The following is a 13,342-nucleotide window of genomic DNA, read 5'->3' as shown; positions in this document are numbered from 1 at the left end:
TACTATGTCAAATCTTGAATATAAAACTTGTTTTTTGTTCTTATTCCTTAGGGCAGCAGAGAGATAAAAGTCAGAGATGAGCTGGGCATAGAGGTGGATGTCTTTCCAGAACTTGCCACAGTCAAATAATTGGGTTTTGTCATCTACACTGTTAATGGTAAGTGATTGTAAATTTTAATTTTTTCTAAATGTGTATCCTGACTCTTGACTCTTGAGAGAAAGTGTATTGTTTGTGTGACTACTATTCTGAGCTAATGGAAAGCAGCATTTGGTGAAACTCGTGTTGTTTGCATTTTAGTTATCCCAACCATTTACTAACAGTTAATTATTATTGTAAAGCGTTACCATTATTTCCTTACAATATCACCTTTATGGGAAACTCTGTACAAGGTAGGCCATCACATTCCCATTTTCTCTGCAAATATATTATTCTCCTGAGCATTGGATACATTTTTCTGCCCAAAGAAATTGGTTAATGTGACCTCTTCTTTGGCTTTTCATTGCACTCAATGTGCCAAGCCTCTCTTTTATAGTCTGTCGCTACATTTAGCTGCACTTATTGCAGACTTAAGCTCATATCCACGTACTTAAGGTCACATGCTGCCCTACAACACTGCATACTTACATTACAGAAGTAGTGACTGTCTGCTTGATGCCAGTTTAACATGCTTCAGTTAATTAGAATTTGCTGCTCAGATGACATTTGCCTTTGGCTGCACATCAGCTAGATTGCATGTCTGTTGAATAGACAGGTTATTCTCTGCAATGGTTGGAGGTGTATTCTACATGATCTGGCATCAGGTTGTCTAATATAATTGTGGTGGGTTGGAGTTTATTATCATCACTCTGTTATTCCTAGCTAGTGACACCAAGGGCTTGACTCGCTGGCAGGAAAAGACAAGGACAGGCATTCCTGTAAAATACCATCCTTGTACAAATATAAATCCGTATCATGTGAGCTGGCTGACTAAAAATGCTAAGAGGTTTTTATGCAACTTTAAAAAAAATAAAAATTACATCACTATCACAACTGCCCCCAAGCTTGCTGCAGTGGAACAGTGTCATCCTTTCCGAAAGATTGAAGACCCTCCGAGTTCCCCTTGGTGGACCAGAGGACAGGGAGGTCTTTGGGCTGCCGCTATTTCATGATCTTTTGTCGTGTAATTTGCCAAACACTCAGTCACACTCAGACACGTGTTAACTTAGTCTTTATTCACCGTCGAGAACAACAATTCCTAGACAAAATGATGAAAACAGTTTGTCAGTAGTTCCACAAATAAACCTCAGTAATAAAGGTGGACACCTTTTGAAACAATGGCTAACAGAGGTTAGGAACAAAGGGAGAAGCATCTTTTATGTCTGGCAGGATTGCTCCAGCACCACCGTCTTAAGTCAGTGGAGAGCAGATCACCTTCTTCCTTCCCATCCTGTTTTGCACAGAAATGATTTTTTCACTTCACAATACCAACCTCACTTCAGGAAGAGAAGCACATTAGCCCTATTTGCTTAAGTGTTGGCATCCATTGGCTTACCATAATAACTGAGGTCATTAGTTTGTACAATTGTACAAATTATACACGATTGCATTATGCATGCAAGAATGACTAACATGACTATTGCGTCTTTTATGGGCATTATATTTTAGGCGTAATGTGATTTATTGTTTTACAATTGGCAAATCCCTCATAATCAATACACTTTAAAGGCATTTCTGGAGAACGCTTGTTGTCAAAATCAAAAAGCCTAGGCTCTGTAAATTGGTATGTTAATTATCTAAATGTATTTATGTATAAAAAAAGAAAAGGGGGACCACCATAGCGAGCAACATGCCCATTTACAGAGCCTAAGCTGTGAATAATCACTGGATTTGGGAGATATTTGCTGATTTTTACAAAAAGTGATTTTGACAACAAGCATTAACCAGAATGACAGTAACTCCCATAATGTTGTAGTATAATTAGTATCGTTACAATTTTGCTGGTACCGCCTTTCTTGTTATGCATGTCAATTACCATTTACTTGTGTGATTAGTGTCAGTATTCTCTATTTAAATCTGGCCTGTTCTTTAAATAGAGCTATTATCTGATGACTAAAAATGCACGTGCACCGGTCTTTTTTAAAAATGTGTTTTTCAAATGATCACATTTGTCTGCTTTTTCATAGTTTGAGATCAGAAAGATAATGTGCAGCTAATTAACAGCTCACAAGCACAAAGCACTACAGTATGTGTTCCTGGAGGAGAATACAAGGCAGTACATGTTTAATGGATTGTTTCATTTATCAAAGTGAGCATAAGCAAGCAAACAATCTTATATGTCCATGTGTGGGGCTTTGGAGAGCTGATTTCCCCATGGTGTGCTGAGATAAATGAGGTGTTTTAGCTTTAGACATGATAGCGTTCCTGTGCAGTTGAAGGCACCTTTGGGGCAGTAAGGACTGGACCGGAGCCATACCACAACAGTAACCTTCACAGTCTGTAGACTGCAGCACAGCGTTGTTTATTGAAAATACTCAGAAATGTTCACATTGAAACCCCTCGCCTTTGTCTATTGCTTCGCAAAGATTTTAGTTGACTTCATTTTATGATAAAAAAAATCTCTATATGGAAATGCAAATCTCAGGTTTGGTTTGTGTGATATTATTGATGCTGCAGAAAGCAAAGCTTGTTGGGAATATTTTGCAGTTTTCTCACACAAAGGAAGGATTTGAGGATTTGCAGTTTTAACTCATAGTGCTGAGTCATTTATCAAGTCAAATGGCTGAATTGTTTTGCATCGTCTCTTGGCCAATGTTCACCAGTGCAGCCTTAAAACATGTTTCCATGTTACGCTCAGCAAAAGTAAAACATTACTCTCTAACTAGTTAGAGCAATTGGGCCTTTTGATATTTCTACTAGTAGTTTTCATAGGAAAACTCCATTTCATTATATTCTTATCCTTAAAATGTGTCTTGGAAACATTTTCTCTGCCATTTAGAAACCTATTTGGACAATTAATTACCAGTGAACAGGAAGGATGTGATAAGTAATATGTAGGCCCAACATGAGTTAATCAAATGGTGAGTTTATGAAAATGTTTACATCTTAAGCTGTGTTGTCATTTTACCTGTGTTGTGTGTTAATGTACAATAGTGGTAGTGACTGTTGCTGAACACTTCAAAGGATATTTGAAAGTTTTGTTTCTTGTAGGATGTCCTCACACCACACTGCTTGATTTAATCCCTAACAAATCAGTGTAGACACCACAAACAAAATGGCTCGCATGCACAGCCATCATAATGACACAAATAATCAGATAAAAACACTTTTCAAGTGAGCCTCTAAAAGAACATCAGATGAGTCCACCGTGTTGAAGAATTCCCCCCCTTGTAGGTTCTTGAGTGTGACCAAGAAGGGCCTTATAACTCCAAACAAAATCAGATGTAATTTAATCCCCTTTTCCATTCTTTACATCTCATACAGAAGGAACATAAAAAAGAGAGGGAAACAGACAGAATCCAGTCAATGAGCATATGCTGTAGAGAGCAACTTCCCAACCAAAACACAAAGTCCACTATGTTCCCGGAGCTGTCTTGGTGGAGGAAGTCTTTGATCTCTCAATGCGTAGGGACATGCAGTGGAATTGCTGGAGAGAGAACACAGTGGGTACAACTCTGCTTGCAGACAGCTGCTAATTCACAGTTAGGTTTGAAAAGTGCACACAAGGTACTGATCTCGTAAGTAGCTCGATGAGTATTATCTTACCGCACTACAGAGCTCAATGTAAGACAGTGATACTTATTAGATGTAAAAAAGAAAAGAATAACATATGACAATCAATTTTCACAAAAACTGATGCTGTTCATTTCACAATATCTACAAATTCACAACATGGTAACACTATTCTGAGCATTTAGAATTGTTGCCATTTAGTTTATAATAATTTGTTTAGTTTATCTATTTTCCTACGGCTTTCTATCCATCAAAAGATTTGCATCAACGCTGTAGAGGTTACGTAATATATAAAACATATAATATTTAATGCTGTACTGAATAGCATAAATAGTAATATACTCTTAATATAATCTATTTTATAGGATGATCTGTTTCTGCTGAATTTAACTCTGGCCCTGTGAGGAAAATATTTACCACATGAATAAAACAATCATAACCAACAATTCAGAGAGTTCACGTGTCCTTTTTAAGTTGATCAATGATTTTAATTTAGCAATATTATATGTTTTGTTTGATATGGCCATAAGTCTGAGCAATTTGAATGAAATCTACTATATAGTTGACAGCTGCAGAGTGCAGAGGTTGTGATTATGAAGCTCTGGCAGTGTGTTATCCCTAATTTGCCACCTGTAGAGACATTTTTACACTTACAACCAACCAGCAAAGACACTAGTTTAATTCACTATAATGATTAAGCATACATTATAGTAATAAGTAACAAATTAAATGGACCAAACTCTAAAAAAATCTCCTGGTAAACCACTTTTGATCATTAGCATTTGATAGAAGAATAAATATACAGCAGTACAACTATTGACAAAATTCCCCTGAAGGTTATGTCCGCTGTCGTTCATTTCTAAAAATATTTTGGTGAAATAACTTTGAAGGGGCACATTGCTCCTGTCAATCAGTTCATAAATGTATGTATCAGTATTGATTCATTTCTTGAGTTACCCAAAATGACAAGTTATTGGCTGGTTATTTCACAAATTCAGTTCAAATACGGTGCCGCCTCTCATAACTACGTACCCACAGTAACTCATTTACATTACTCCCAGCAATAATGCATAAACATTAGTGTTGTAACATTAACTTGCATCGCAAGATAAGTGCATTCCTGTTTGTATGAGTATAAGCTCCTCGGGGCTTCCGTAGTTCGAGCTTGATTTCCTGCTATGACCAGTAGATGTATGCCGAGATATGTGCCATACCTATAAAGTTATTAATGGTCACTACGCCTCAAGTATTCTTCCTTTTACAACCCGGCCGCCCGCCTGTATTGGGCAGAAGTTACCACAGTTAGCGCTATGTGTCATCAGATCCTGAATTAGCTGCAGCAGGCAGGCTTAAAACGGCCTCAAGAGATATGTTTCATGGGACAAAATTATATATGAAATGCATCACAGTAATCATCCCAGTCCTCAACGCTTGAAATAGTTTTGATTCAACAAGCTGTACTGACTCCTGAATATATTCATCTGATCGTTGATTGTATGGGGTTAAAAATATGCAGATGTCTTCAAAACTGCTATGAAACAGGGACATGTTCACCTGGGTTATAATATTGAAAGTGGTGTGACTATAAAAATTGGATGACTTCCTCACAAATATCACTCAGAGTTTGTAATGTCTGGATTATATAACTTCATTTTCTTAATTGTTTGAGTTTGTTATGTTTGTATTGTGTGCGGTTTACCAGGACACATTCATGCTGTTCAATTGGCTTCCGAGTCTCTGGCTGGCTGAAGTGAACAATATGCTGTCTAAATTCTCTATGACGTACGCACATGGGATGAAAACTTATGGCGTGCTTTCATTGATCTGTCCTCTACAATGTATTTCTCTATTCAAGGGCTGTTAGTTTGGCCATTCCTCTTCATACTTTTACGCAAACTGACCTCCCTTTTCCTCATATTGTATATTAATGCGTGTAACTGAATCAATCCTCAATTCTGCTTGTTAGCAGATTAAGTTAAAAGCACTTTTAGAACTCTGTGCCAGCCGTTAATTATTAGGATCACATCAATATGCACAAATAATTGCGGCCAGCAGGTAATTGATGAGTAACCAAGATGAACTACAGACACATTGATACTAAGTACGTACCTATTCCAGTGTGACAAACATTATTATTGGAGATTGCAGACATAAATGTACAGATTGTCATGCATTAACCACTATCTATGGCATTAACCTATGACTGAAACGTTGTACATGGTTTGTGTTATTAACAAGATTTTTCTAAAGAGGCCACAACAGAGTTCACTGATTCTAATATGCTTGCTGCAAGATATAGTTTGAACAGATCCACTGAATGTTGTGGGCTAAAGTAAAGTGGTCATCAGAGTCTATGAAAAATATCCAGTGTGAAAATTTCTCTTGCTAGTAAAAAAGCAAGAGAAATTCCTATTGAATCATATACTCTGTATAAATGCACAGTAAATTCAACACATAACAGAAATGTATGATACTTAAAAAAACAAAACAAAGTTCAAGACAGTCACCACAGCTGGAGACACATCTCCTTTGCACAATTGAAACCATCACTCACTTGATAAAAAATAATCAGTGTGGCCATTAGTTTCCTCTCAAGTGTTATCATACCATTTCAATTTATTTCTTTTTATTATCAAGCTTATCAATCTATTTTTCATTTGACTGATTTGACAGCTTTCCGCAATTCTCCAGTGATGAGTGTCTGCGGAATTTGTTTAGAAATATTGTATGACTGTGACATATTGGCCTTTGTTGTCTACTTCAAAACATAAAAACAGTACAGCATATGTAGACAATCAAATCATCACCAATATACTTTACACCATCAAGTATAAAAAGGCAAAAATACAACATGAATCAAAATCTTGCTCATGACGAGGCAGAAAAATCATAATGGAGCCAAAAACAGCTACAGTGACTGATGTTGAGAAAAAAAAAATACTTAAAGAGAGTGTCTGTATGATTTAAATATACAAAACAACAAGTGTTGTTTTAATTTCTAAGAAAAAACGCATAATAAACTGCGACTCAGAATTCAACTCAAGCCTGAGGTAATGGTGGTAGTTTGTTTCGACTGCTCATGGAGACACTGCACCATGAGCCGAAACATAAATGCACATGATAATAGTTCTGGACTATGCTCGATCGTTTAATCTCTTTGCTTCATCTTTTCACAGGCATAGGTCTGTTAACCTTCCAGACTAATGGGCAATTCTACACTCTACCAATGTCCATGGGCCGTGGGTTAGTGGGTGGGTGAGTTGGGCCCAGTAACATACTGCATTGTACGGAGCCTGTGCACACCAGTTTGTATACACACAGACGGTTGTGCTGTAAATACTTGGGAGTGTGTAAAAGCCTTTTTCTTTATTTTGTGTGTATTCACCAAGGCACATAGCTTCTCTGTCATTGAACATACTCAGCCAGTTAAAACAATAAGAGCCACTGGACTAGAAAATGTACAGTCAGCCTCATGGGAGGCAAAAGCAATTCCAGGTGATACTGCATTAGGTCTGTTGAGATTCAACATGAAGCTGAAGGCCAGACACTGACGATTATTAATGATGTTCCTTTGCAACTATACAGGCTGCACAGCTAACACGGCACAATAAAGCAACCAATGAACGTCTCTTCTGGTTTTCTGATGCATCCCTGTGTGTGCGTACGTGCACGCATGTGTTTAACTCGATGTGTCAAAACCTTATCATTGGAAATGAGCTAAAATGAAAACTTCAAAGGCATGCTGGCTCTAACTCATTATAAGCAAAGCGCAAACATGACAAAACATAGTGAAGACACAATATGACTACTCTACAAAACAGCAAGCAATCAAGATACAGGAAAGGAACACCTGGTTACTCACAACAGGGAACACAGGGCCAGAGCTAAGTGTGGAGGTGGGAAAATCAATGTTACACAAACACAGTCAGATGTGAGAATGTGTTCCCTCCACGTCTATATTATGCAAATCTACTGTATGTTTAAATTGGCCTTCCATATAGACACACGTGCAAAATATCAAATTCCCAAGAAAAAAACAGACACACCAAACACGCGCGCGCACACACACATACACACTCACGATGAGATGTAATGGAATTGGCCTCCTGCAAACCTGTCTACCCTCCAAACCAATCAGCCTAGCATTTGGTCGAATTCAGTTTAGGTTGTTTGCCTTCATGATAGCAGGCTTTCTGTTGACATATGTGGCCCAGTAGCCTAAGTTGAAGATGAAGAACAGAACTGGAAAAATGATGCGTGATATCTTGTCCACTCTGCTGACACGGTTGTAGGACTTTGTGGCTTCCATGTAGGGGTCTTCCATTTTATGCAGATAGGGGTGTTTGGCTGATGCTCCCGTGGCACTCTTGGAAATGGTTGTTAAACCTTGGTCTTTAGCTACATTGATGGCGTAGGTGGTTCCAACAATGTTGAAGGTGTTGTTTGTCTTTTTGGACAAAGTCGAGGATTCTCTTCTCTGAAAAGGAAGAAAGCAGTAAAGTAAAGATTGTCAGGACGGAAGCAACGGACTCAACAATACTTCCATTTGAACTCATAAAGAGGAAATAGAAGCAACACCACGAGACACGACACACACAAGAACAAAACAAAAGCCTAACCATATCGTTAATCCTGGCCATGTTAGCCTGAAACGGTTCCTGAAAAGAAAAGTAGAAAAGAAAAAAAGTTTACCAATTATATTAAAAGTTCCCCAGTTACATCAGTATTCACCTGAAAGTACTTTTGAACATTTTACACCATCAATATTATCAACTGAGATCTGCATCATACAGATCTGGATTGCAGAAAAACGGCATGATGAGAGTTCATGACGAAATGATCAGGCTGTTAAAAATTAAACTTGCAGAAATGGGAACAATTATATTTTGCATCATTGCAGAACCTAGCTGAACTGGTGTCTGATACTTCTAATAGTCACAGTAGCAGCACAGGCAGGATTAGAAACAAAGCAAAGTAACAGGGCCTGAAAACATGTCTGCCAGACAGTATCAATGAGAGCAGCCAGACCTCTTCAGGCAAACAGCTTGCGATAAAACAAACATGACAAAGGCTGCGTGTAATGAAGCTGGCTGGAGAAACTGCCTTCTTCCTACCACTAGAGAAAACTCATTAGACTGTCTTTTATACTGAAATCACAGAGGGAGACAGATTTTATTTGCTAAATTTGTACTCGGATAGCAGAACTTGCCTCACCAGAAGAACCTGTCAACCTAACAAAGCACAATGCGGTGCACATGGTAAATGTGAGAACAAGTAGGGCACCGAGATTGATCACCGGGCATAGTTTTAGTTTCCTGTGTGCCATGGAGTGTGTGAGTCTGTACTGAGGTCATTTTCTTCACACCACTCATCCCCACTGTGTCCACTTCCACTTTATCTGCATCAAAATTAATGCAGTATGTCTCGTGCAACATTGAATTTCACTTTCAGTTTTCCCTGCTTTCCCTTTTGTTTTGAGCCCAGCTTTAAATGTTGCTCTACTTTATCAGCTTCATTTAATTTCCTTCCTTTCTTTGACTCCATCCTTTTTTATTATTAGCATGTCCTCTCCTAACCCTCCTTCAAAAGGCTCACTTTCTGCACACAGCTCATCACCAAAGGTTTTATTTGGTCTTATCACTAATATTCACATACATTCACCAACGGAGGCAGAAAAATGGCATTGCATGTGAGCGTCTGAACTGAACAGAGGCTACTTCTTAAAGAATTATTTTGTGGATTTGGGTTTACCCCCGATAAACCCAAATCCACAAAATAATTCTAACTGTATCATTTGGGGAGTTAATTGCACGATAGTAAGCATCTGAAAAGAGTGAGGCATATTTATCAATCCAAATGAATGATATTGTAATTTAAGTTTAATAAACTTTACAGAAATTCGGTTTATACGAGGCGACACATTAATGGCGCTTTTCCACCGCACATGTAGCTCTACTCGACCAACTCTACTTAACTCAACTTGGTTTGGTAGCAGCACAGGTCATTTTCCACCGCAAATAGTACCTCCTGAACGTGGGTGGGGTCGTCATTCAAAGGGGCAGAAAGCCGACTCCGGAGTCAAGTAGCAAAGCAGAAATTACAATAAGTTGTTGTACTATTAACTGCACCAACCGCCAAAAATAAGGTTGGAAAATGTTTAAGTAATACCCCCCATGTATCTGTTTTCTAAAAGAAGTAGAAGAATATTGCGACGGGCCATTAAAAGGGAGGATTGGTGTCCCGGTGAGTGACTCGGCCACTCAGTCAGCAGGAGGGAATCTGGGATGCGTCACATACGCCACATCCCTATGCTCGTAATAAAGTTATCTGTTTTGTGTTTGTTTGCAGTCTGCTGACGTCACCTTTTAGCATCGGCTCAGCTCGCTTGGAACCTAGAGCGAGGCGATACCAAAAAAACAGCCGCTAGCAGGGACCAGGTACCATGAAATTGTGGTGGAAACGCCAAAAATGCGAGTTGAGTCGAGCCGAGTTGAGCTGATACCATGCAGTGGAAAAGCGCCATAAGTATTTTGACCCAATCCCAGCAGTTCTCTGTCGAATGTAATATAAAAACAACGACTGTTGCCACAGAAACCATTTGATATTATTCCCACAAGTCCTGTCAAATGGTCTAAGACAGTAAAAAAGCGTTAATTTCTTAAAGTTTTATAATATTTATGAACATTTATTTTTCAATCAGATTTTTGTAAAAGCTTATTGAGACACCCAACTTAGCATTATAAATCTGAGCCACTATTGTACATGCTCTAGCCACTACACCACAGAGCGCCCCCCTAAGATGTTTCATAAGTCGTTGATAAGCTTCAGGCTAGCTGTCCAAGGTGATGGTGGCCCAGTGTGATCAGCGTTTCCTCCTTAAGCAAGCGGGACATCACTAGAAGGACAATCCTTCAGGCTAAAGACAGCAGAAACAGGGAGGGTTGTGGAGAGCTAACAGAGCTCACTGACAGCTGATTGAATTAAACCGAGAAATGGTGAGGCGCTGCCTGAAGGGGTCTATCTCAAGTCAATTAGTGCAGGGAGAGAAAGAGTCGCACTGTTGCCCCTGGATATCCAGATACTCTCCCAGGATATCATTCCTTCGCATCTAACACCAGCATGAGCCTCCTCTATCACAGCGAATGGCTTACATCAGCAGGAAAAGCCAATGACTGTTATAACGTGTCATATGACCTTAATCATAGCCCCTAAACTCTTCAGTCCTTGGTATCAGGCTTGGTTTTTTTTAGCTCAGGGACCTGACAAATGAGCCAAGCAAATATTGTCCTCTGCTTTAATTCATATGGAGTGATTATCAGGGAAACCACACATGGCAATGGGCTTTGTGCATGTTTTCATGAGCCAGCACATGATTTCCTTGTGGCTTAAGATTTTTTGCACAATACCCCCGAATACAATTAATCTATTGACTTTGTCTATACAGGTGCATCTCATATTATTAGAATATCATGGAAAAGCAAATTCTTTTGCTGTAATTTCATTCAAAACGTTAAAATTACATATACTCTGGATTCATTAGACAAAAAGTTATATATTTCAGGCATTTTTAACTTGTGTTAAAAGTGTCAGTAAATGTATTCACTTTTGCACCAGCAGTGAAGCCCACTGCACAATGTCAGTGCTCATGCCTCTGCCGATGAAACCATCACATTATATCTAAAACAGTAGAGTCCAATAATTTGTCATTGGGTGCGCCTAGAATACGCAGGCTTTCATTACAACCTAACTCCCTGCTGACTAATTTCTGTTATAAGCACACATCAGTGAAATCATTGATTGGTTCTGGTAAAAGTTGTGGCTGATATCGCTTCTGATAAAACGTATCTCCTGATAGACACTCTACCCTCATACGGTCCCTTCCTACAGATTCCCCTTCATTTTATCGTAAATGTTTGTTCAAAAGGCAGAAATGCACATCTTGAATGATCTCCCTTGCTTTAGTAGCTCATTCAAGCAGGGAGTGTTATGGGAGTGTATTGTCTCCATCTATGACCCCATTCCTTTTTATCTATCATGACAACTGCATGCTCAGCACAGCCCCCAAGAATGCAGCCCAGGCTGTTGCCATTAAGACGAGGCATCAAAAGCTGAGGAAAAGGGGAAAAAAATAAAGAAAACTCCACTCTCTTAAAATGTTACGCTGCAAATTATCCACACCGACTGAAAATTTCTGTGGCAGCAATGTGCATTTCTGCCAATCACTCATAGAACCAAATGTCAAGCTACAAAAAACTGAAAAGGCTGTACTGATTGTGTCAAACAGTTTGTACATTAGCAGCAGAAAATAGATTTGTGGTTATGTCTGTCACAGCAGAAGAAATGTGTCTCCCATGTTGTGTTGGTGGACGACTGAAGTATTCCAACATGTTATGCACTAGCAGCCACAGAAGGTTTACCTAACCATTATTTACCAATCGGGCAGTTTCATGATGTTTCAAACCATTAAGGTTATGAATATCTCTCAGGAATAAATCAATTACACTAGGTGTACAATTACAAGTATTGTTTTTTGTTTGTTTTAAGAAACATATTGCATCTTAAATTAGTTATTAGGCTCAATGAAAGTTTGGTTTAAATTGGGAAAAATAAATAAAACGAATGTAACATAAAGCAAAAATAATTAAGGTATACATTTTCTTGCAGTTTTTAACATCAGAAATGCAAATCTATGCTGGTGTTTTCCAACGCTACTGGCTCAGGAATGTGTACACAAAATCATATTGTATTGTATTCTTCACATCTTCGGGACACCATGCAAAGACCTGCAAAAAAAATATTGGGGCAAACCATTGATTATTATTTTATAGCTGTAAATATGAATCTTAAACATATTTCAAACTTCTCAGCACGGTCAAACCACAGAATAACACCTGATTCTGTCAATTGTGATCCATTATGAAAAATTAATTTAGGTTATTTCATAGATCAAGTGCTTTAATTTCCCTCATTACTTCCCTGTGTCAGCTCTGATACTGTCTCATGCCTCTAACTATTTTATTTGGTGTGGTTAGTTATACAATATGATAGACATAATGGCAAAAGTAAGTTTTCATGAGGAACATTTTATTTACGTGATTATAGCTTCAAAGAAATAACATTGTATTTAAACTAGGGCTGTCAAAATTAACGCGTTAACGCAGGGTGATTCATTTCTGGAATTAATGCGTTGATTTTTTTAACGCAATTAACGCATGTGCAGAATGATCCGCCCCGTGCATCCCACCCGCTCTGTACTACAGTCACTCTAACGTTGTGGCTGACCCAGGATCAGTAGCTGCGTGCGGCCAAAAATAGCAGCACGCTAGTCTGTGTTTTAAACTAAAGCTGCTAACCACGGACCTATAACTGCTGCTAACGGCTACTTCTGTGTCGCGGCTGGTAGTTGCTCTCGGAAGCAACAGGAGAAATATTCTGCTCCGTTAACGAGAGGAAACTAACGTCAGCAGTTTTCAGAGGTGTGTGTCATTAACGTGACATCAAAATAACATCGGCTTTCTGTTACAAATTAACAGTCCCATAGAACGTGGTCACGCGTGCAAACGCGCACACACACACGCACGCACGCACGCACGCACACACACACACACACACACTGTAGCGGAGGAAAGTGCA

The 13,342-nt window shown here is 38.8% G+C and overlaps 1 protein-coding gene across 1 annotated transcript in view; it reads right to left on the bottom strand.

Annotated features, from left to right (window-relative positions):
- Positions 1–7,865: 7,865 nt before the first annotated feature.
- Positions 7,866–13,342, bottom strand: part of gabra3 (gamma-aminobutyric acid type A receptor subunit alpha3) — a gene marked incomplete at both ends in the record, with an annotated part of 59,867 nt that continues 54,390 nt past the window's right edge. The window contains 2 exons of the mRNA XM_080041600.1: positions 7,866–8,186; positions 8,329–8,367. Of these exons, the coding sequence (XP_079897726.1) occupies positions 7,866–8,186; positions 8,329–8,367 (360 nt within the window). The remainder of the gene's footprint in view (positions 8,187–8,328; positions 8,368–13,342) is intronic.

Source organism: Ammodytes marinus (genome assembly GCF_949987685.1).
Source record: "Ammodytes marinus genome assembly, chromosome: 14".
NCBI lineage: Eukaryota > Metazoa > Chordata > Actinopteri > Uranoscopiformes > Ammodytidae > Ammodytes > Ammodytes marinus.
Note: the sequence above shows the minus strand (reverse complement) of the source record. Positions and strands in the feature narration are given on the sequence as shown.